We start from the raw sequence: 24728 nt of genomic DNA, 5'->3' as shown, positions 1-24728 counted from the left end.
CGCGTACGCGTGCCGTACGCGCATGCGTCGCCTTCGCCGCCCAGTTTTAATTTTCTTTCTCCTTCTCCCAATCCTAATTCTCTCTTGTTCTTTTATCCTTTCCTTTTTCTTTCATATTAATACTTGTCTCTTTTTATTTTCAGTTCTTCTTTGCTTGAGGACAAGCAAACCTTTAAGTTTGGTGTTGACGCTTCACTTAAGGGTTTTCTGTTTATTCCTATGGCACCAAAAGGGAGGCGAATCATCTTCACAGAGGAGCACAACTAACCTAAAGAATAAAACGACTGTTAGGATAACTAAGGTGGTTAAACTCCTTTCACTCTTTATTCCTCCCCTCTTTTTCTATATTATGTTCCGGTTTTCTGCTGTTTCTACTTTGTTTGTTGCATGATCATTGATTAGTTAGAATCCTAGGTCTAGTTTAGTTTTCTCTTAATTGATTTAATTCTGAAAAGATGTCTCATGTATTACTCACTGAGCTTGAATTCAAATAAAAAATACAGAAGTGATGTATTGCATGAGAAATTGAGTTAATTTTAAGAGTAGTCTTATTTACTTAGATGTGGTAGTAATACTTTTTTTCTAAATGAATGTTTGAACAGTGCATATTTTTATAGTGAAGTTTATGAATGTTAAAATTATTGGCTCTTGAAAGAATGATGAAAAAGAGAAATGTTATTGATAATCTAAAAAATCATAAAATTGATTCTTGAAGCAAGAAAAAGCAGTGAAAAAACACAAGCTTGCAAAAAAAATGGCAAAAAAAAAAAGAAGAAAAAACAAGCAGAAAAAGCCAATAACTCTTTAAACTAAAAGGCAAAGGGTAAAAAGGATCCAAGGCTTTGAGCATTAATGGAGAGGAGGGCCCAAAGGAATAAAATCCTGGCCTAAGCGGCTAAATCAAGTTGTCCCTAACCATGTGCTTGTGGCGTGAAGGTGTCAAGTGAAAAGCTTGAGACTGAGCGGTTAAAGTCGTGGTCCAAAGCAAAACGAGTGTGCTTAAGAACTCTGGGCACCTCTAACTGGGGACTCTAGCAAAGCTGAGTCACAATCTGAAAAAGTTCACCCAGTTATGTGTTTGTGGCATATATGTATCCGGTGGTAATACTGGAAAACAAAATGCTTAGGGTCACGGCCAAGACTCATAAAGTAGTTTTGTTCAAGAATCAACATACTGAACTAGGAGAATCAATAACACTATCTGAAATCTGAGTTCCTATGGATGTCAATCATTCTGAACTTCAAAGGATAAAGTGAGATGCCAAAACTATTCAGGATTGCAATTGTAAACCCCACTATAAGAAGAGACATGAGCTTAATCGAACTCTCATTCTCATGCAAATTCACATCCTAAGCCTATATTAATTTTGGTTGCTTGAGGACAAGCAACAGTTCAAGTTTGATGTTGTGATGCGTGAGCATCTTTCCTATATTTTACTAGTGAATTTGCATCTAATTTGTTGAGTTTAATAAAGAATTAATTATCTTTTAGCCAATATGGATGCTACTTTGAGTCTTTTGTAATTTTGTTTATTTTAGGTAGCATTTGGTGGAATTTGATGGAGTTTCTGCAGCACAAGAATCAAATGAGATGGTAGCGAGGAGCGACGCGTACGCGTGATTTGAAGATTTACTCAGCGACGCGTACGCGTGACACGCGAAGAAAACCATCGACGCGTACGCGTGGCTGACGCGTACGCGTGACATGCGCCACGTGCAGGAAAAACGCAGAAAAACGCTGGAGCGATTTCTGGGCTATTTTAACTCAGTTTTCAACCCAAAAAACACAGATTAAAAGCTGCAGAATGGACAAAACATGTGGTCTCCACCCATCAACTGAAGACTTGTTAATTAATTCAAATTTAAATTCAAATCTTAAATTAGGAAAAGATATTATTTTTATTTTTAATTTTAAAAATTAGATTTTAAATTTATTAGGATTAGTTATAAAAGGAATGCCAACAGGGTGATTCGAAGACGGGAACATTATTCCTATTCCAATTTACAATCCTTATTTTTCACTCCGAACCATGAGCAACTAATCCTCAATTGTTAAGGTTAGGAGTTATGTCTATTGTATGGATTGATATTATTATTTTTCTATTTTAATTCATGTTTTTTATTTATATTTCAATAATTATTTTCGTTCTTTATTCTATGAATTTGGGTGGAACAGAAGTATGACCCATGTTCTAATTGAGTTCTTGTATAACTTGGAAAAGCTCTTTACTTGAACAATAGCTTGAAAACATATTATCCTGAATTTCTAATTGTTTGTATTTAACGGGATACGTGACATATAATCCCTTTATTTTTGGATAATTAGGATTCTTGTGGCATATGAACTAGAATTTGATCATCACCCTCTAATTGGAATTAATTGACCAAGGAATTGACAGTTGATGAATTTTAGAGGAGACTAGAAAGGTCTAAGGAATTAGGGTCTAGTCACAAATAGTTTGCCATGAATTAAATCTTACATGATTAAAATAGTTAGTAAGAAAAGTAAATCCGGAAAAATAGATAACTCTGAAGCCTTAACTGCCTTCTCAATATTTTATTCCCAACTTATTTATCTGCCTATCTTTAATATTCTAAATTTATTGTTAATGCTTTTGAACTTCCAAACACTATTTTCTGTTTGTCTAACTAAGCCTATCAAACACTATTGTTGCTTAATCCATCAATCATCGTGGGATCGACCCTTACTCACGTAAGGTATTACTTGGTACGATCCGGTGCACTTGCCGGTTAGTCTATGGTTATAAATACCGCACCAGCCACAGTCTGGATAGGTGTCTCCGGAACACACTCATCCTCATCCCCACCATCGAACGAGTTGCTGTCTGCACTGTCCGCCACGTAATCCTCATCCGACTCCTCCTTGCCCTCGTTTGCCTCATCCATTGGAATGGCGACATGAATGGGTGGTGGTGCGAGAGGTCGGTCGTCCTGTACATAGGTCGAGTGTTATGATGATTCCATTTCAAATGCTATTATTCCTCCAACAGCTTTTTCCCCACTACTCAAGATAAGAAGGCTTTAGGATCTGGGCGATAGTGCTCGGTCTTTAGACGCTCGTTGCTTTTCACTCATGGGCAGCTGTGAAAAAGAAAGAGGAGAAAGCTGCAATGAAGACCAATCCGCAAGCTACTTCATCAAGCCCGGAAAGAAGCTCGACAAAGCCCTCTATCTATTATGGAGAAAGTATATGTGCTTTAGTTAATTAGCCCATTCCAATCCTATTAAAAGTTAAGCTGACACAGCCCTGAATATCCGTAACGATTATAACAGCCGAGGGAATAGTTGAAACGGAACTCCCACCACCACTGTGTCCTATCTCTACGGAAAGCTCCATTACCTGCTCCACCATGATCCTCCCATGGATGTCGAACATCAGTCGCACATGCTCGTCCCCTTGAAGTCGGAATAGTTGAAACCGGAAGACTCCGTTACCCATGGGTGCCAGCAACTTATACGTCACCCTTCTGATTTTTCTCATTTCTGTACCACCGAGCTTGCTCAATATCAAACTCTTCAAATCCGGCAACGTATTCACACGCTGAGTGCGAAACAATATCGGATCCTCACACTCAAATGTCACCTTGTTGTCGCCATTTCTCATATGACAATTGGGATAAACAAGCACAACTATGTATGGATTATTACTGGCCATTGATGCCCTGTATTCGTGAGAAATACTAGATAGAAAAAGTTTGTGAAGAATACCAAAGGTTACACATCCTTTTATAGCTGATGTGGTTGTCTACTATATATCTGTAAATGAGATGAACAATTCATGTATCTCGTTTACAGTGTAAACGAGATAGACAACACGAAATTTTTTAAATAAGACACTGATGTGTCTTATCTCGTTTACATTGTAAAGGAGATACATAAAATGTCATCTCGTTTATCGTGTAAACAAGATAAGACTAAAAAATTTAAATCAGTAAATACTTTTAAAATTATTTATTTTGATAATTATTACATTTATTTTATTTATTTAAATAAAAAATTCCTTTTTTTTGTAGTAAGTGACTTGCCACATAATCTTTTATGCAGACACACAAAATTGTATCACTTTAGTTTTAGGATTAATTTAATTTCCCAAACAAGAGGCCAGCACGAAAACAAAATTGTCTATGAGATGGTAATTGGCAAAGTAGTGAAGATAACTCGGTGACAAAAAAGACTATAGAGAATTTCACCACCAAAGCTGATGTGTGCAAATTGTTACATACATTTTTTATTTGGACATGAAATTGTTACTTACATAAAAATATTATTGGCATTTTTTTTTTGGGTCCTGTATTAACAAAGTCTTGGATAAAAATTTTGCTGTTCCACAAGAGGATCAAAAGATATATTAGTAAATTGATAAATAATAATTTTCAAACAAAATTTTCACAAATATAGATAAATAATATTTATTCATAATTTATTATCACATAATAAAACACATTTAAATTTAATTAAAATATATTATAATAATTACACACACAAATAGTTGCATATTAGCACCGCAAATATTCTCGTTATCAACTTATTTAAGAGATACTTTTAATATCTTCATTTCAGGAACAACAATGTATACCTTTTTAATATTATAATTATTTTGCCATGATCATATTTTCTTCTCATTTATATATATTGAGATTAATCACTGTTTCACCATTTTCTGCGCATCGCACGGACGGACTGCTAATACTCGATAAAAAAGACATTATTTAACCTTAATACTCAAACATGTTTTTTGTGCGGAATAGGATGGTATATGGTTCATTAATATTAAAAAAGTTGTTTTATCAAGTAATTAATATTACAAACTATAAATGTATAAGTACACATAGGTATCATCTCATTATTTTTTAAAGAGAACATGTAATGATTGACTTCAACAATGTTAGCAATTAAACAAGAAAATATCTGAGGCTGGCGTCACATTAAACAAGCTCGGAACAAGAGCAGATAAGCTCGGCCTCACCCATTCGAATAAAAAGACACGTGCATAATAAAGCTCGGTCCCGTATTAAGGACCGAAGCAGCATCACCCAACTGAAAATAAGAAAACGTGCTCAGCTGGTTTATAGCACCAAAACAGAACATCATAACCAACCTACAAACTAGGACTTATCCACTAACGGGTAAAAACCAACTCCTATAAAACCTAGCTAATATGCTCGGCTAGGTCTCAGGTTCTATCACTTTTAGTCTTTTACTTTTTACTCTAAACCCATTCACTCAAAATCATTACTGACTTGAGCGTCGGAGTATCTTGTGCAGGTATTCCTGCCACGGTGTTTGATTTTGGCCGACGTAAAGCTCTTCCCCTTCATCGGCGATTTGCTCGGAAGCGCTTAAGCTCGGCCTCCCTAGTGTTCGGACGAACCAATTGGCGCCCACCGTGGGGCCGAATACATCTAACCCCACTTTTTCCTTCGTTTAGTCTTCTACTCTATTTTGCAGGATTCTCGATCCTCGAACATGGCTGACAAGGAAAATTCACAACTCTCACAGGACGACCTCCTGGCTCAAATCGCCGAGCTTCAGGCGGAAGTACGAAGGATAGCCGAGCTGTCTACACAGAACAATGGAGAAACCTCCAAAAGCTCGGCTCAAGGCACTACAGACCCATTAAACATCATCCCGCCAAAGGAAAAGCTCACCCTCGACAACCCTTTCTCCGAGGAGATCACAAATTACCAGATGCCAAAAAATTTTATACTGCCCACCGCACTAGAGCCATACAAGGGTTTCGGCGACCCCCGAGCCCACGTGAAGAAGTTCCAATCAATGATGTTCTTCAATGGCCCTAACAATGAGCCCGTTCTCTGCCGAGCATTCCCCACATACCTAGATGGTGCTGCGTTACTTTGGTTTTCTAAACTTTCTGCAGGTTCGATTTCCTCCTTCGAAGACCTCGCCAGATCATTCAATGATTATTTCACTGCATCAAGAATCTACGTACATGGCTCGGACTATCTCGGCACCATCAAACAAGGTCAGCACGAGAGCCTGAAAGACTACATGACCAGATTCGCTGACGCCACTATGGAGATCCAAGACTTGGACCCGGCCGTTCACCTGCACGCTCTCAAGGCCGGCCTAAGGCCTGGCAAATTTCGGGAGACCATTGCCATAACAAAGCTGAAGACGCTAGAGGAATTCCGAGAAAGGGCGGCAGGTCAAATGGAGATCGAAGAACTCCGAGAAGCCCAAAAGTCGGACAAACAACCACATCGGAGAGATGAAGAAAGAACTCTCAGATCGCCAGGCAACAGGGACACTAAGAAACCTCCCAAGCCCGCATCAAAGTACAACACATACACCAGATTCAATACCAGAAGAGAAAACATCATCAGAGAGATCTTCAACGCCAAAATCATAAAGCCACCAGCCCGAGCAGGAAACTACCAGGATCAAAGGTTCGTGGACAAGACAAAGCATTGTGCCTTCCACCGGAAGTTCGGTCACACTACGGACGACTGCATCGTCGCGAAGGACCTCCTGGAAAGGTTAGCACGCCAAGGGCTCCTGGACAAATATATCGAAACCCGGAAGGGCAGAGTAGGAAACTCGGACAGGGTAGAGCATAAGCAAGCAATGCCCAGCGACAAAAAAGAGAGGACGACTCCTGATCCACCAAGAGGAGTCATTAACCACATATCAGGGGATTCGCAGGCGGAGGAGAAACAAGCTCGGCCAGGAAACGAAGCTATAGAGCGATGCTGGCAATCGAAGGAACTATACAACCAAAGAAGGACAAAGAACCAGATGTCACAATATCCTTCAACCAAGCAGACTTCAAATCGGCAAGCCCTAACCTCGACGATCCCGTGGTAATTTCAATCCAGGTCGGAGAATTGTTGGTAAGAAAAACATTGTTAGATCCAGGTAGTAGTGCTAATGTTTTATTTTACTCTACTTTTACAAAAATGAAATTATCAGAAAAATTGATACAACCCTCCTCCGGAGAGCTAATTGGGTTCTCCGGAGAGAGAGTCCCCATCATGGGACACATATGGCTAAAGACCACAATGGGAGAAATCCCTATGTCAAAGTCGATTGATATTCAATACCTAATAGTAAACTGTTACAGCCCTTACAATATTATACTTGGGAGACCCGCCCTGAATATATTCAGGGCAGTGGTTTCCACATTACATCTGTGTGTCAAGTTTCCAGTGCAGGAAAACAAGATAGCTACGGTGTATGCCGACCATCAAGAAGCTCGGCAATGCTATAACGCTGGTCTAAAATCAGTACAAACAAAACAGGAAGCTCGGCCCCAAGTTCAAGCAATCCACACGTCTGCCAACACAGCGACACTAGCCGATCTCGAACCCAAGGGAAGACCTCGGCGAAAGACCTCGGCCAATGGACAATCTTCAACAAGTAACACTGACATCAGATGACAAACAATGCACATATGTTGGAGAAGCATTAGAAGGGGCAGACCGAGCAAAACTCATTCACATACTGCGTCAGAATGCCGACCTTTTTGCATGGACACCAGATGACATGCCCGGAATCAACCCAGAAGTCATCTGCCACAAGCTAGCAATCGACAAAACAATCCGACCAGTTGCACAGAAGAAAAGGAACCTCGGAGAAGAGAAAAAACAAGCAGCACTCGAAGAAACCCAGAAGCTCATCAATGCAGGCTTCATCAGAGAAATTCGCTTCACCACATGGTTGTCCAACGTGGTAATGGTAAGGAAGAGCTCAGGTAAATGGCGCATGTGCGTCGACTTTACAAACTTAAATAAAGCTTGCCCTAAAGATGCATATCCACTGCCTTGCATTGATAAATTAGTTGATAACGCCTCTGGTTTCAAAGCTTTGAGTTTTATGGATGCATACTCTGGCTATAACCAGATTCTAATGCACCCAGAAGACCAAAGCAAAACAGCTTTTATAACAGAACATGGGAATTTTTGTTACAAGGTAATGCCCTTCGGTCTAAAGAATGCAGGTGCGACATATCAAAGGCTAATGGACAAGGTATTCCAACAACAGATAGGACGCAATATGGAGGTCTATGTAGATGACATGGTAGCAAAAACACCTATGCAGAGGTCACACTGCGACGACTTAGCAGAAATCTTCAGACAACTCCGAACATATAACATGAGATTCAATCCAGACAAATGTGCGTTCGGAGTACAAGGAGGGAAGTTCCTGGGATTCATGTTAACATCTCGAGGCATCGAGGCCAACCCAGAAAAGTGCAAGGCCATACTGAACATGACAAGCCCAAAAATGGTAAAGGAAGTCCAGCAACTTGCAGGACGAATAGCTGCCCTGTCACGTTTTCTACCTGCAGTGGCAAACCGATCTTATCACTTTTTCCAGACATTCTCTAAAGGCAGGAAGTTCAACTGGACAGACGAATGCGAAAATGCTTTTACCGAACTTAAACAACACTTGACATCACCACCAATCCTCCAAAGACCAGAGACAGGTAACCCACTGTACTTATACCTATCAGTATCTAACCATGCTATAAGCTCGGTTTTAGTAACAGAAACAGGAAGAAAGTAAAACCCAGTATACTTCATCAGTAGGGTGCTACAGCCAGCAGAAACAAGGTACCCGAAGATAGAACAACTGGCGCTAGCACTAATTACCACAGCAAGAAGACTGCGGCACTATTTTCAGAGCCACACAATCATAGTACGAACAGACCAACCGCTAAGGCAGATATTAACCAGACCCGAGCTCGCCGGCAGATTGATAAAATGGTCGGTCGAGCTCTCCGAGTTTGACATCCAGTACGAATCAAGGAAAACACTGAAGTCACAGGTGCTAGCCGACTTTATATCGGAGATGACTAATGACACACATAATACAGAGGCCAGTTGGAGCATACATGTGGATGGAGCGTCAAACAAAGAAGGCAGTGGGGCAGGGATACTACTAAAAGAAGGAGACAAAGTGGTGGCCGAACAGTCACTACAGTTCTGCTTCAACGCAAGCAACAATCAGGCAGAATATGAGGCCCTACTTGCTGGACTAAAGCTCACCCTACAACTACAGATACCTCGAATAACAGCCTACTGCGACTCTTCGTTAGTGGTACATCAAATAAAGGGCGAATTCCAGGTAAAAGATCCTTTGTTAGAGAAATATTGGCTCATAACAAAGGATCTAATTTCAAAATTTAAAGAATTCGATATTATTCATGTAAATCGAGAACAAAACACCAGGGCTGATGTGTTATCTAAGTTGGCCACGACTCGGCAAGCCGAAAACACATCGGCACTGTCCCAGCTAACACTTGACAAACTGAGTTTTGAGCAGGGTACAATTTTGAGTATAACACAGGTCCCAGATTGGCGAACACCTTTTCTCAATTACATAAACACAGGCACTATACCAAATGACGAACCGAACTTCCCGCTCTTCCGAAGAAGAGCAAGCTTCTATACAGTGCTCGGAAACACCCTATACAGGCGAGGACATTCACAACCACTACTCAAGTGCATCAGCAGAGAGGAATGCGAGGAGGTTATGGCTGAAACGCATGAAGGAGTCTGTGGAAACCACATCGGCGGCCGAGCATTAGCAGCAAAGATCTTGCGAACAGGATACTATTGGCCGACGATAAAATGAGACTGCATCACAAAAGTCAAAACATGTGATAATTGTCAAAAGCACGCCACCCTCTCAGAGACCCCGGCCGAGGAGCTCCATACCATAGAGGTAAGCTGGCCTTTCGATAGGTGGGGACTGGATATCCTCGGACCCTTTCCGAAAGCGCCAGGCCAGGTAAAGTTTCTTTTAGTGTCAATTGACTATTTCTCTAAGTAGATAGAAGCACAACCACTAGCGCACATAACAGCAGAGAAAGTGCGATCTTTTCTATGGAAAAATATCATATGCAGATTTGGTATCCCAAGAGAGATAATCTCGGATAACGGGAGACAATTTACAGATCATAAGCTCGCTACCTTTCTAACAAACTTTAACATCAAACATCATTTCAGCTCGGTAGAGCACCCGCAAACTAACGGACAGGTTGAACAGAATTATCTTGCAGGGGTTAAAGAAAAAGCTCGGCGATGCTAAAGGAGAATGGGCCGATCTCATCCCAGAAATCCTATGGAGCTATAATACCAGCATTCAGTCCGCCACGGGAGAAACTCCTTTCAAACTGGTATATGGCGCAGAAGCACTCATTCCAGTAGAAGTCAGCATCCCAACATTAAGGACCGACCTCTACGATCAATCCAATAATTTGCAAGCTCGGACAGCCGAATTGGACCTTGTAGAAGAAGACAGAGAAATTTCCGCCATAAAGCAACGAGCCAGAAAATGATACCTAGAGTGAAGACACAACAAAAGAGTAATTCACAGGTCTTTCAACAATGGAGACCTTATACTCAGACGAACAGAAGATGCTCGAAAACCACCAGCACATGGCAAATTAGCGGCAAATTGGGAAGGTCCTTTCCGAGTTCTTCACAATCTCGGAAAGGGGGCTTACAAACTAGAAACCCTCAAAGGAGACCAGCTACCGGGAACATGAAATATCTCCTCTCTAAAGAAATATCAGTCATAACATAGTATGCAAAATAGCGAATGATGGTACTCTTTTTTCCCTCCGAAGGTTTTTTCCCAAAACACATGGGTTTTACTCGGGAAGGGTTTTAACGAGGCCAGACGCAACAAGTCATTGTACCCACACAACTCAATGTGCAATCAAAACAGTTCTCATTCTGACAGTTAACATACACTTCAGCTAGTAAACACTCCAAATTATCCGAGCATAATCCTCGGAACCCTAACATCACGAGCCGAGCTTATTCCTCGGAAAACCTCGATCATAAGAACGAGTCAAAGTTTTTTCCAATGAACAAACTAGTCCGAGCTTCATACTCGGAATTCTAAATGCACATACCGAGCATAATACTCGGAAAAAATACAACAAACATCAAAATATTTAAACAAGTCCCAAGAGATCAACCAGCCATAACCCTTGTATTAGAGCTACTACTCTCTTTACCAACAATCAAGAAACAGTTGCAACTGTCACCAACACATAATCATGAATTCATCCAAAATATCAGTTTTTACAAAGTCATAACTAAGCCGAGCTATATGCTCGGAAAATAAAAGTATCGCAACCGAATTACATACTCGGTACCCAAAACGTTATCGCCAAATATTCGAAAACAAAGTTCAAGATAAAACAGCCACAAGTTTCAAGCATGCTACAAATATACAAAATAAACAAGATCAAATACTAAAAGCCTAGTTTGCCTTATCACCTATGCTAGATCCCTCACTCTCACCAGTACCTTCATCTTTGACAAGTTCACCATTAACAACCACTTTCATGACATCAAGTTTCGAAGGATCAGCTTCCGGATACACCACCTTGACCTGGGAGACAGCACTGTCAAACCCTTGGGCAAAGGCCTCATAAACTCCGCCTTCCAACTCTTTGACCCGGGCAGAGAGCTGATCGTTCTCAGATTCCACAACCTTCAATTTTTCAGACGAGGACTTTTGAAGTTTTTTCTCATCGGCCAACTCCAACTCCTTTTTCTCCATAGAAGCAGCAAGCTCAGCAATTTTCTGATCTTTTTCCTGAATGATCCCAGACAGCTCTTCTACACGGGAAACTTCAGTCTGCTCCCGATCCAGGGCAAGCTCCTGTGCTCGGCCAATGGCAACAATCCGAGCACCAATCACCTACGAAAATAAAATAACGAAATAAGAGACATCAACAAAAAGCCACAACCTCAAACAAAATAACCTATACCTGTAGAAACCGACTAACACCAGCTCGGCCAACTTCCTCAATCATTTTCATATCGTCCGGAAAGCAACACAGTTCGTCAGCCATAGTACTGAAAGGATACAACTTCGCCCACAGAGACCTAGCGTGCTCATTCTCGTCATAACCGTGAAGCCTTTTCTGTGACTCATATGCAGACTCAACCTTCTCCAAAATCATAGAAGACTCCCCCTTACCCTCCAAAACCTCGGCAAGGCTGCCCTGGGCTTGTCCCCTCTTCCTCTTATGTTTTGGCCCATGATGAATCAAGGCAGCTAAACCTTTTCCAGCATTCGAAGACACTTCCTTTTCACCTTTCTTGCGCTGGTTGAAGAAAGATTTCAGGCCCGCAGTTGTAATCGCAGGAGCCCTCTCAGCTGCAGAACAAAGACAAGCAAATAAAAACCAGAAAGAGCACCTTATAAAGGAAAGACAGAAGCATGACAAATTAAGTTACCTATGTGATCATAAACAGCCTGTCTATTAGTATCCCATTTCAACATCTCGGCAATCGATAACAACCCCTTCGGACCCAATGATTTAAATAAGAAGCTCATCATAATATCATCATCTGGATGCCTATCATCTACGTCTAATACCTGATAAGGTTCGGGACACCAAGACAAGGGAAATTTTTCGACCAAGTGCTCATTCAAATAGAAGGGAAACTCCTCGGGTACACTCCTCACCTTAACGAACATCGACTTAAAATCCTTAAACAAAGATTTATACAGACCAAAGATAGCCCGACGCGGATAACTGCTAAGATTTACCCACAACCCACGTCCCACCCCCTTAGCCTGAAACAACGAGAAGAAAAGCCTCAGAGAAGGAGGGTAATCTAATAACTCCATCAATACCTCGAAAGCCCGTACAAAACCCCAAGAATTCGGGTGCAGCTGGGTAGGGGCGCAGTTCAACCAGTATAAGACCCCACATTCAAATTCGGTAAAAGGCAGTTTGACCCCCAATTCAGTAAACAAACAGCTATACATATAAAAGAAAGACCAATCCCTCAACTGGTCACAGACTCGGTCCTCTTTACCACACGGCAATAACTCTATCCTAATGTTACTACCTTTTCTAACCCACAAATCCGACTCCAGTAACTTTACTGACTCCTCATCATCAAACTGAGATGCATATTCCCTCACCCTGGAATCAACCCACCCACACGGATCAACCACATCACAGTTCTCCATTGCAGACAAAGAAAGAAAAATAAAGCTCAAAAAGGTAGAAGAAAACGTGAATTCAGCACTGACCTTTGCTAGACATTCTCAGACAGGAAACCAAACCAAAACTCCTTTTTTCCAGAAAACAGCAGCAAATAGGAATTACAAAAAGCAAAGGTAATAAAGGAGTAAGCCCAGTAACCTAAACGGTTACACAAAACCCCCGCATTAAATCCTCGTCGTCAAAAAAGAGAGGCATTTAATGACCACGAAATCCAACGGACAAGGGTGCCTGAGGATGCGGGGCACGTTTCACGTCAATCATGTCAAATGGCGCGAAGAACGAAGCAAGTATTAAACACATAAAAAACCGTTTCGTAGTCCAAACAAAACCAAGCCGAGCTTGGGGGCTACAAGGACCATATGCGACAAACAAAATCGGCAACTGAGGATCCAGTACTCTTGGTCCGAAAGCTCGCCTTAGTCCTGTCCACACCAAGGCAAGCTTGGGGGCTATGATACGTTACCTGTATCCTCGGTCGCCCGGAATACTCGTCACGTAAATATCTGAGGCTGGCGTCACATTAAACAAGCTCGGAACAAGAGCAGATAAGCTCGGCCTCACCCATTCGAATAAAAAGACACGTGCATCATAAAGCTCGGTCCCGTATCAGCCGTCCGAAAATCTCGGCACGTGATCAGGACCGAAGCAGCATCACCCAACTGAAAATAAGAAAACGTGCTCAGCTGGTTTATAGCACCAAAACAGAACATCATAACCAACCTACAAACTAGGACTTATCCACTAACGGGTAAAAACCAACTCCTATAAAACCTAGCTAATATGCTCGGCTAGGTCTCAGGTTCTATCACTCTCAGTCTTTTACTTTTTACTCTAAACCCATTCACTTAAAATCATTACTGACTTGAGCGTCGGAGTATCTTGTGCAGATATTCCCGCCACGGTGTTTGATTTTGGCCGACGTAAAGCTCTTCCCCTTCATCGGCGATTTGCTCGGAAGCGCTTAAGCTCGGCCTCTCTAGTGTTCGGACGAACCAGGAGTCAATACTGCTCCACTTTGAACATGATTGACATTGGTGAAATCTTTTAAGTAATCACCAAAAATAGCTAAAACAATTGTCTCATTTGAAAAAAATTGTTTACCAATATTAGAAAAGAAAATATATTGATGGCGAAATAATCCTTCATGATTAACTTTGGTTTTTAACTAAAATAAACTCCAATTTTATAGTACTCGTGTATAAAAGCGTTGAATCATTGTTAATTAAATAATATGTATTAATAGCAAACATAATTAATCTTAATTTTATTATCACCTTACCTAAATTTTTGCTTGAAAAAAGTTTGTATTTAATCATTCGATATTTATCTGTCCCAAAAAGTTAACTAAATAAAAATGTTTTAGACCTATCTAAATATCAAATAGGCATTATGCTTAGAACAATTGATTTTCTATTATATTACACCTTTAATAATTATAATAAGATGTACAAATATTACATTTTACATGTTAAAATGGTTAAAATTAGAGTAAAAACTAAAATCATTATATATGCAAGCTTAACTAACTGACAACTTACTAAATTTATTTCTACTATTGTATTCTTATTTTGCAACGAAGCTTCAAAACTAAAGATGATGGATATTTTTGGTGTAGTATCAACTTACTAATATATCTTTTTGATATGGCATCTAACTTATCATTTTGCTAATATATCTTTATTTTCATTGTTTTCAGAATGCAGATTGAAATCTGCATTAAAATTTAAGACAAATTTACATACGCAATCAATTGGTAATGTTAATTGTTAAAGGAAACAAAATATGTTAGTAATAAAGCTAAATTTGTCACGCAATACTATGCCAGAAGGTAGTGGTGAGACAACAATTTCTATGGCTTAATGACGTAAAATATACTATTCTTAACAAGTTAGCAATCGTTTCTAAAAAAAATCTAATATTTTTTTAATAAAACCAAATACACAACAGTCTCCTATAAGGCCAGAAAATAAAGAAATATATGTAGCTCAACACATATATAGTATTAATTCAAATAAAATTTTTTTAAAAGTATACAATTTTTAATAACTCAAATATTTTTAATTGCCAACTCAATCCTCTCTTTTTTTTTTTATCTTATTTTAAAAGCATGAAACTTTTTCTTTTCTAATCAAATAAGTAATGGATATTGAGTAGCAGTAATCTAAATTCTAAGTAAAAAAAACAAAAAATAGAGAAAACTTATATCTAAATATACTAAAAAGAAATCATACAATCTTTTCTCCTAAATTATTTTTCAAAAAATGTATATCTTTGGGGCGACATTGCATTGCTCGTCTACCCCTCAAAAAGAAGGTTACAATGAAGCCTCATACACTTTCATAAATAGCTATATCAAAATACTCAAACCTAGAAACACTTAATTCACTCAATTTCAAAGCGCAAATGGTAATTGAAGGAAAACTTCACCATAAGATAATTTCCAGCTTATGCAAATTAATAAAAACAATAAAGTCAACTTTAATTCACATAATTTCAAGTATATGTGAATCATGAAATAGAAAATACATTAATAAGAGCCCTTTTATTGGAGAAGGATGAAAATAAAAGGATAAAAAAACAACCTCATGCAATTCCTATCATGCTTAATTTACTTCATTCCATTTCTTATCATACATTTTATCATTTGGTACAACCTCAAGAAGATCAAAGGTACTCCAAAATAGAATAATTGACCATTTGTACCCATGAGAGTTCAGAACGCTGACAAATGTACCCATAGTAGATGAAAACTGACTTTGTAACCATGAGAGATGGGCTCCGTGTGACAAAAATAGCCTGGATTGGGTTGGCACCTGCTTCGGGTTTGTAGCGTTCTACATGGCTCTCCGAACCTCCCAAAGCCCAATCCACGTGGATCTGAACGTTTGTATATGTAGGTAATGGTTGAAATGAAAACCCTAGCAAGTTCTCTTCCCCAATTTGAACCATAACCCCAAATCTGAAATATTGTTGCAATTCAAGTGCACCCAGAGTTATCTCAGAACCCCAGCGATGTCATCACGCAGATTTAACTCAGATGCAAATTTTGGAACTCGCAGCAGTTCTTCCAGTTCGAAGAAGATGAAGGAGAAGAAGCTCGACGGTAAATATTTCTGTAGGAGGGATGTTATGTTGATGGAGTCTGGAACGATTATGAACCCTAACAGATGGTTCATCAGATGTCCTCTATGGGCGGTAAAGGACATCTGCTGTTGTTGTTGAGGTGAGACAATGATTTCTGACTTTTAGTTGACAAATTTGGGGTTTTTTTTTTCTCTCAGACAAGAGATTGCAGATACTTTGTTTGGGTGGATGAACTCGAATAAGGATGGGAGGGCGTGGCAAGATGTTTAGCCAAGAGAAAGTTCGAGCATTGTTATGCAACGCCTGATGATGGATTGACGCTGAATGCAGGGGGGAAAATCTGCAAGCATCCTCAATGATGGCTAAGAAGATAGACAAATTTAGGGTTGAAATTAGGGGTAAAATTAGGGAAATTAGAGTGATGATTATTATTGTTGCACTGGGGGTAGCATTTTGTCTGTTTTGTGAGTTGTATTTGGTTATGAAATCATAAGACTTGTAAAATTGGAGGTCTTTGTTCTGTCATAGTTAAAATTTTTGAATGATATTGGCATAATATGGATTGTTTCTAATCTATACTGGTTTGCTTTTCATGTGATACATTGATGTAGATACACAATGTTTGAACTTGTTGCTGCAATCTGAAATGATTCTGATAACAAAATGGACATAATTCCGTATTTTCCCCTTAAGGATCAAATAGTAAGTTGGAAATTAGCAACCTGATAATTTTGTTTTTCAATATATGAGTAAGGACCAAATTGGGTGAAGAAAGTGTTGTAACAATAAGAATAGTGATATCAAAAAGAGGCAAAAGAAGGCAAGTATATAAATGCTTTAACAAGTAAATTGTTCATTATATATATATATATATATATATATGGATGCTGGAGGTTCCAAACATTCTGATATTAAACAAAAAAAGTCAAGTACTGGCCACTGAGTTTACACCCTCAAAAAAAGCCTTACTAATTCATATCTAAGCAATAGCATGAAAATGCATCAGAAAACACAAGAGTTATGTATCTCACAAGTGTAAACTAAAAACAACAAAAAGCCAGATTCTAAATTTTCAATATTAGTCTATGATATTTGGGTCGAGTTACTGCTCCCGCTTGATAAATCATTTTTTCCTCCGCTTGATCCACGTATCCTGCCTCGACCTCTACCTTGACCTCTCCTTCTATCAGATGTGCCTCGACCTGTAGCAGTTGGAGTCACAACTCCAGGTGTGGGCATGAACTGCATGAATTGGGTGCTTGTTCCTGCACTAGCACCTTGCAGTGGATGTGGTGTAGTTTGAGAGTTGTGTGTGGATGGAGTTGTTGCTGGCTGGTTGGCAGGTGGTGTACTTGGCTACTGTCATTGTCCGGTCGGAGGCGGGCGTTAACACTTCTCCTTTTAACCTGTTTTCTGGTTGTTGCATTTGTTGCTGGTGGCTGTGGCTGTGCAGTCGGTGGGGGAGGCATTGGGTGAGGCTGCTGCAAACCATAGAACAACGCAGTTATTATCACACAAGATTTACAAGGCAGCTTAGTTAAATGATTAAAACAATGTACTTACTTGTTGAGTGTTGGTTCTTGCGGTTTCATTTCCCTCTTCAGTGGCCTCCTGTTCAGCCTCTGCAGATTCTAATATCTCCTCATAGTATATTTCAGCCAGCATATCCTCATCGTCATCAGCTGTTGGTCCTTGTGGGGTAGAACTCCCTTCACCCGCAGCTTCCTTCCGCTTTTTACAACTTCTTTTATTATGACCAGCCTAATGATACAAGGATTAGTCGTAATTTGAACTAAAAATCACATTTATCAATAACTATAGAACAGGACAGAATTTCACCTATAATTGGTTTACCATACCTGGAGGCAGTACTTGCAGATAATAGTCCCAATCCTCTTTGTTGTTCTATGAGGGTCACTCTTCTCCTTAGGGCCATCATTTCTCTTGTCTCTCTTGAGTGTAGGTCACCTGATTGGTTTTCTATACCGAGGTGGCAGAATGGGGAGGGTATCAACATCGTGCTCCCAGTACTGCTGGCTTGGAACTGGACGCATAGAAGTTTGATAGGCTGCGTTGTATGCACCCATGGTGAGCCAGTTGTCGGCATATTCTTCTGGCCTTCTGTTCTAGTAAGCCAAAGCAGCACATGCATGTCTACATGGTAAACCTGTGATTTGCCATAGTCGACAGCTGCATGTACCTTTGCCAAGATCCACACTTACCTTCGTTGGCAGATAATGCACCTCATACACATTCCCTGCGTCATCTCTAGTAGGCAGAGGCCTCCATTTGTTGCTCTCTCGCTTTTCCCTCTCTAATCTGCTCTGTTGGGTTGGTGCTAGTCTTCCGTTGTACCTAACCAAAGCTTTTTTGTTCCTAGCCATAATCCTTATTACGTAGCACCTCACTTCCTCCAACATTGTAATTATCGGCTTACCCCTCATCTTCTTAACCTTGGCATTAAACACCTCGCAGTTGTTGTTGGTGTAGTTATCCAACTTAGGGTATTCACTGAAATGAGATCTGCTCCATTGTTTAGGACTAATCTTATGCAGGTACTCCCAAGCCCCAGCATTGATCCTTTTTAGTCTCTCCATGGCAGCATTGAAGTCTTGTGTTGTGGTTGCCTTGGCACAAGACCACATGCACATTTTCAGCTGTAAGTCAGTCCATTTCTTGCGAAAGTTTTGCCATATATGCATTGCACAAATCTGTGGTTGGCATTTGGGTAAATCTCTTGTATGGCTGGGATTAGCCCCTACAGTAATTCATTTAAGTAAACAGCGCTCAGATTTCAAATAAACCAGAAACAGATTTAAGTATTTAGCTAGACAATTTCCCAGCATTCCAATATCAGTCTCAAAACAAAACAGAATTGTTTATTTAGCTAAACCAGATTCCAAATTCCCAGTAACAGTCTCAGCACAAACCATAATTAACTAAATCTAAACCAGATTCCAATACTAAATCATAAGTCTCATTGACTATTTAGCTAATCCAACAATCCAAACATTTCAATATCAGTCTCATTCTGAAACAGAATTCGGTATTAAGCTACTAATGATTAAGCAATGAAATTTCAATTAACTTCTAAAACAGACCTAAACAAGACCCAAAACAAATAATCAGCCATACATTATTATACATATATTAAGAGAAAACATCAAAGTCACTAAACACATGAATCAGCCATACATGATTATAAGTAAATATGCACAAGTACCTTCTGCATATCTGACATGAAGTTAAACCCATTAGCTTGAAAATCTCCCACATCCTCCTGGAGTATCTCCAAAAACCACTTATAACTTTCTTTGTTCTCTGATTCAACAACTGCGTAGGCAATAGGATAGATATGATTATTTGCGTCCTGTCCTATTGCAGTCAGTAACGGCCCCCCATAGTATCCTCTTATGAAGGTCCCATCCAACCCTATAAAAGGTCGACATCCTCCCACAAACCCCTTCTTGCACGCATCAAAGCAAACATAGATCCTCAGAAAAACTGGATTTGAATCAGGCATGGGATTCGTTTGGATCCTTACTGTCGAACCTGGATTAGTCTTCAGTATCTGGTTACCATAATCACGAAGTCATGCATATTGTGCAATCTCAGAACCTTCAATCCGCTCTTTTGCTTTCTTCATAGATCTATAAATTTTTCTTTCATTGATTAGTACATCATACTCGGATCTGAAGTATTGGTCAGCCTCCCTAACTATCAAGTTTGGCTGCACTCGTATTCTCTCCTCCAACTCATCTATGACCCACTTTCCATCTGCTGACTTACAGCAATTGTCCCTACTACAGGTATGTTCATTTACGAATGTCTTTACCTGAAAACTTGCTGGAAATGTTCTCTTGGCACAGTATATTTGCCAAGGACAGTCCTCATCATAGCATATAGCCTTCGATCTTGTAGAATCACAATGAGCAAAGAATATGCTCCTTCCAATATTGATATTAAACTTTCTGATAGCCTTCCTGAAGTGGCTTAGAGTTTCAAACTCCATCCCAACCTCCAACTGAACCTGGTTAACTGGGGCATCAGCATTGCTCTGAGGAAAACCTGGCGTCTGTTCAGTATTCTCGTCACTTGCTATGCTATGCAATTCCTCTGATTCATAGCAATGATGACCAGGATTTTCATAAGAGAAATCATCATCATCAACAGGGACGTAGAAGGTTGGAGGCTTGTCTGGATCGGGGTTTGGGATGAAAGACTGGCCTGTAGGGGGGCCCTCTTAGTTGATCTCCTCTTGTTCACCTTTGGCCTTCCCTGAACCTCCTCTGAAGGATTGCTCTGATCATTCTGGGGAGTCCTATTGGTCTCAGAGGGTGGAACTGTCTGAGGGATTGATTGTGAGAGTGGATTCCCATATGAATGTGGGGTGTATTGGGTTAGTTGTTCTGGTTCAAGAGGTGCAGAGACATTGGGTTCAGAAGAAGGGACTGAGTCTGAACAAGCAGTGTGTGTTGGTTGCTGATCTTGTTCAATAGGTGGCTGGAAAGGTTGGGACTGAGTTGATGGTGGTTTATCTGGTATGCCAGGTGTTAGGGGAGGCTGAGAAACCTGTCCTGCCTCAACAGATCCTGAAAGTTGTGGGTCTGCTGTCTCCTGGGCCATAGTGATATTGTCCTCTTTTTGGGCCTCCAAACTAGCCTGTGTATGTGCTTTATAGGTCTCTTCCCTGCTCTGGGCCTCACTCCTTTTTCGGTCCTCCATCCCAACTTGCAGATTACTTACAATTTCAGCATCATCCTCATCTTCCACTACTATCAACCTTCTTTTTGGACTCTTTTTTGGAGTTGGAACCCTTTTAGCACAACGCTTTACTCTCATCTTTGATGGAGTCATGTTGTTCTCCTCAACTAATACGGGCTCATCCACCGGATGCTCTGTATATACATTTATTCTGTTACTGTTCTTCACAGCTGCCTCATACATTCTAACTATATCCATGTCAACCTTGAGGTCCCTCAACCCATCATCAAGCTCTTTCCCAGGTTCCAGCCAGAAAAAATTAGTAACAGATGCATATCCTATGTCCTTCACCAAATCAGCTACGAAAAAACCATTCAAGGTATCAACATTAACCCTCTCTATCTCTGTGACTTTACCACCAACGTAACTAAGCTTCCCACACGGCCCTCTCTCAAACCATCCTCTAAGATTAATACACAGTGTTATATGGATGGTGGCCATTTCTGAAAGTGAAATAAACCAACACATTCTAAGAAAACAGTGCATGTTACTACACCTAACACAGACCATAAATCAACTACTTAAGCACCTAACACAAACCCTAAATTAACTAATCAACTAATTTAGCAATTCTCAACTTCGATTTCATATGGTAATGTAATCTGTCCAACTAGTCTCAGTGACATTTGAAATTAATTAACACTGGCAACGATATACCTCAGCTCTCTGCCAACCAAAGGGGGTGACCTCTACACCGTCGGCGACGAAATCCCAGGATTCGAGCTCTGATGCCTATTCCTTGCAAGTTCTTCTTCCACGTTCTTGTCTTGATGGCTCTGTGCTACTCCGAATGCCTTTTCCAACTTCGGAATGACAACGTTGAAAGCCGTAGCTTCAGGGTGATGGCTTAGGAATGTTCCAGACGTCTTCTCCGGCTTGGAAACAAAACGACGATCTCTGCTAGGGCATCAGCAAAATCCTGTGAATTTCTCTTCAATGTTAAATTGTTTAATGTTAAATTTCACGTGGATTGGGCTTTGGGAGGTTCGGGGAGCCATGTAGGACACTACAAATCCGAAGCAGGTGCCAACCCAAGCCAGGCTATTTTTGTCACGCAGAGCCCATCTCTCATGGTTACAAAGTCAGTTTTCATCTACTATGGGTATATTTGTCAGCGTTCTGAACTCTCATGGGTCCAAATGGTCAATTATTCCTCCAAAATATAAGTGAACATTTTGCAGTAAATAACGCTGTGTTTGTTTTTGAGAACATGACAAGACAAGATACTGAGAACAAGACATAAAGGATAAAGGCACAAGATTTTGTGTTCTTGTATCCTGTTTGGTGATAAACTATAACAAATTATGAAAATCTAATTTATTCTCATTTTTTTTTCATTAAAAAAATTTGAGACGAAAAATATAATAATAAAAAATATAATTATAAAAAATTAATAAGAATAATGAAAAAAATGAAAAATAAGTTGTGTCCCTTGTTGATGTCTTTGTATCCTTCATGTCAGGATGGACATAAAATACATTAATTCAGTGTCCCTAGATACATTGTCCCTGTCCATGTCTCCCCTGTCAAATACGATTTTGTGTCTCAGTGTTCCTGTCTTTGTAAACAAACGCAGCCTAAAGGACACATACCCAGATATTAACATCTATGATGACAGGATGCTGATATTAAAAGGCTCTCACTTGTGCCACAAAGCCTCCTGCCTGTATACTAGATGAACATACGGAGCCCACTCGATGCTAGCGGCGGCACACCTGGCAAGCGCATGGCGGCATGGGTAGTGGAGAGCCTGAATGAGTCCACAGTAACACGAACCCGCTGATAGCCGAACTGGGAGGGAACCTTGCGACTAACCCTTGAACGGCTCTAACTCTTCCATGACAAACACAAAAGCCTACCGATCACAATGAGCAACACGCTTCTTCGGGATGCCTTCTCTATTTTTCTCAATGGCTGCCATCAGCCTCTGGGAGAACCTGTTTTTAGCAGCCAGTTGTGACTGCGCCTCCCTGCCCTTTATGTCGAACAACTTCTGCAACCGTTCGTACGTAATGCGCATGATGGCAAAAGTCGGCAAGTACCGTGTACCTTTGAGAATTGCATTGATGCACTCCGACAGATTTGTTATCATATGACCAAACTGCCAACCATTGTCGCAGTGTTGTAGCCATATCTATGGGTTGAAATGGCTAGCCCAGTCTGCTATCCCAGGCATAAGGTATCGCTTGCCCTCGGCTAACTTAAAATGAGCCATGAAGTTCGCGGCCATGTGTCTAATACAGCAAGCGTTGATCGCTCTAGGAGGATGTCAACCACTATCATTGGCATTAAGTGCAGCCTTGATGGCCTGCGATCTATCGAAGATAACCAACATGCCTTCTTTTGGGGTAACATGGCGTCTCAGATTAGTAAGGAAGAATGACCATGACTCTGTACTTTTGGACTCTATAATGGCAAAAGCAATAGGCAGGATCTTGCTGTTGCCGTCTTGTGCCACTGCAATAAGCAACACCCCACCGTATCTGCCATACAGATGTGTGCCATCGACAGAAACAAACGGCTTGCAATGCTTGAAAGCCTCAATACATGATGGAAAAGTCCAAAACTCTTTGTCGAACATGCTACAATCGCGTAGCAGAAGGTGCCTGTCGTAGTATGATACGGTCCGTAGCTCACAAATAGTTCACGGAAAACAACTCTGCAGCGCTTGAAGCAGTTGCCTTTTGCTTTGTAAGAACCGCACTTAATCGAACCGGTTAATTAAGTGGTTAAATTGCCCAAATTTGATTCTGAAAAGTTGTAGTGAGAATTTGAGGTTTTAAACATCATTTTTGGACTCAGTGGGTCTTTTCGAGTCAGAAAATATGTTTTCTACAAAGAATAGTGAAAAACCGCGAACCGGCAGTTGAACGGGTTGAACCGATTCAAGTCTGCCCGGTGCTACGCAGGAAAAAGTTGAAACAGTCAAAAACTTTAGAAAAACATTAGAAATGGAAAACCGAGCGTTAAATTTTAAAGGTTGGTCCCGAAGTTTGGCCAAACAGGCTAAAAATGCTAACGGGTTGAACCGGGCCCAAGTCCAACACATATAAAGGTTCATTTAATGAACCCTAACTTCATAAACACAGACACAATCAGAAATTGAAAGAGGGAGAGGAGAAGAGATTGAATACTATTCACCTCAATCTTCCCAAGTTCATATCTTGAGTTACGGTGCTTCGATTTGCGTGCCGTCAGTGGCTAGGCGTTCCTTGCAAAGAGCTCTACAAAACCCATGTAAGAAACTGGTAAGAAAAATTCGAAATCTTCTCAGTTTCTCTCTTGAAAATTTTGGGTACCTAGTTCTTAGCTTTGGGTTTTGACATCCAAATCTGTTGGGAAAGGTAAGAGGCTTTGATCTCTTGTGAACTTTTGATTTATGTTTAGGGATGACAATACCACCCGAATCCGCGGGTACCCACACCGCCCCTACCCGCTCAGGGCGGGTTCTTGGGAGGGGCGGGGCGGGGTCGGGTTTAGGTAATACCCGCCCCTACCCGCCCCGCTATATATATAATATATATAATTTTAATATATAATATGTATAATATATGTAAAATAATTAGTGAATAATTAATAATATTGTATCATATTTAAATTTTTACTTTAATTTATGTTATGTATGTGATGATAGTTATATAAATTTTGAAATTTAATTTTATTTATTGGATTTTAATAATTATAGAGGCGGGTAGGGGCGGAGCGGGTACCCGCAGGGACGGGTTAGGGTTCAACGTTTTACTACCCGCGGGTAGAAGAGGGGCGGGTTCTATGCGGGTTGTTGTACAGCGGGGCGGGGTCGGGTAAAGCAAAAACCCGTCCCGTTGCTACCCCTCTTTATGTTGAGCCCTAG

General features: G+C 40.4%; 1 protein-coding gene across 1 annotated transcript; it reads left to right on the top strand.

Annotated features, from left to right (window-relative positions):
- Positions 1–5487: 5487 nt before the first annotated feature.
- LOC107647590 (uncharacterized) lies at positions 5488–6846 on the top strand. The gene has a single exon (XM_016351658.1). It carries the CDS (start codon positions 5488–5490, stop codon positions 6844–6846), a length of 1359 nt encoding a protein of 452 aa, XP_016207144.1.
- The last annotated feature ends 17882 nt before the right edge of the window (positions 6847–24728 follow it).

Source organism: Arachis ipaensis, chromosome B6 (assembly GCF_059453495.1).
Source record: "Arachis ipaensis isolate K30076 ecotype BB chromosome B6, ASM5945349v1, whole genome shotgun sequence".
NCBI classification, from domain to species: Eukaryota; Viridiplantae; Streptophyta; class Magnoliopsida; order Fabales; family Fabaceae; genus Arachis; species Arachis ipaensis.
Note: the sequence above shows the minus strand (reverse complement) of the source record. Positions and strands in the feature narration are given on the sequence as shown.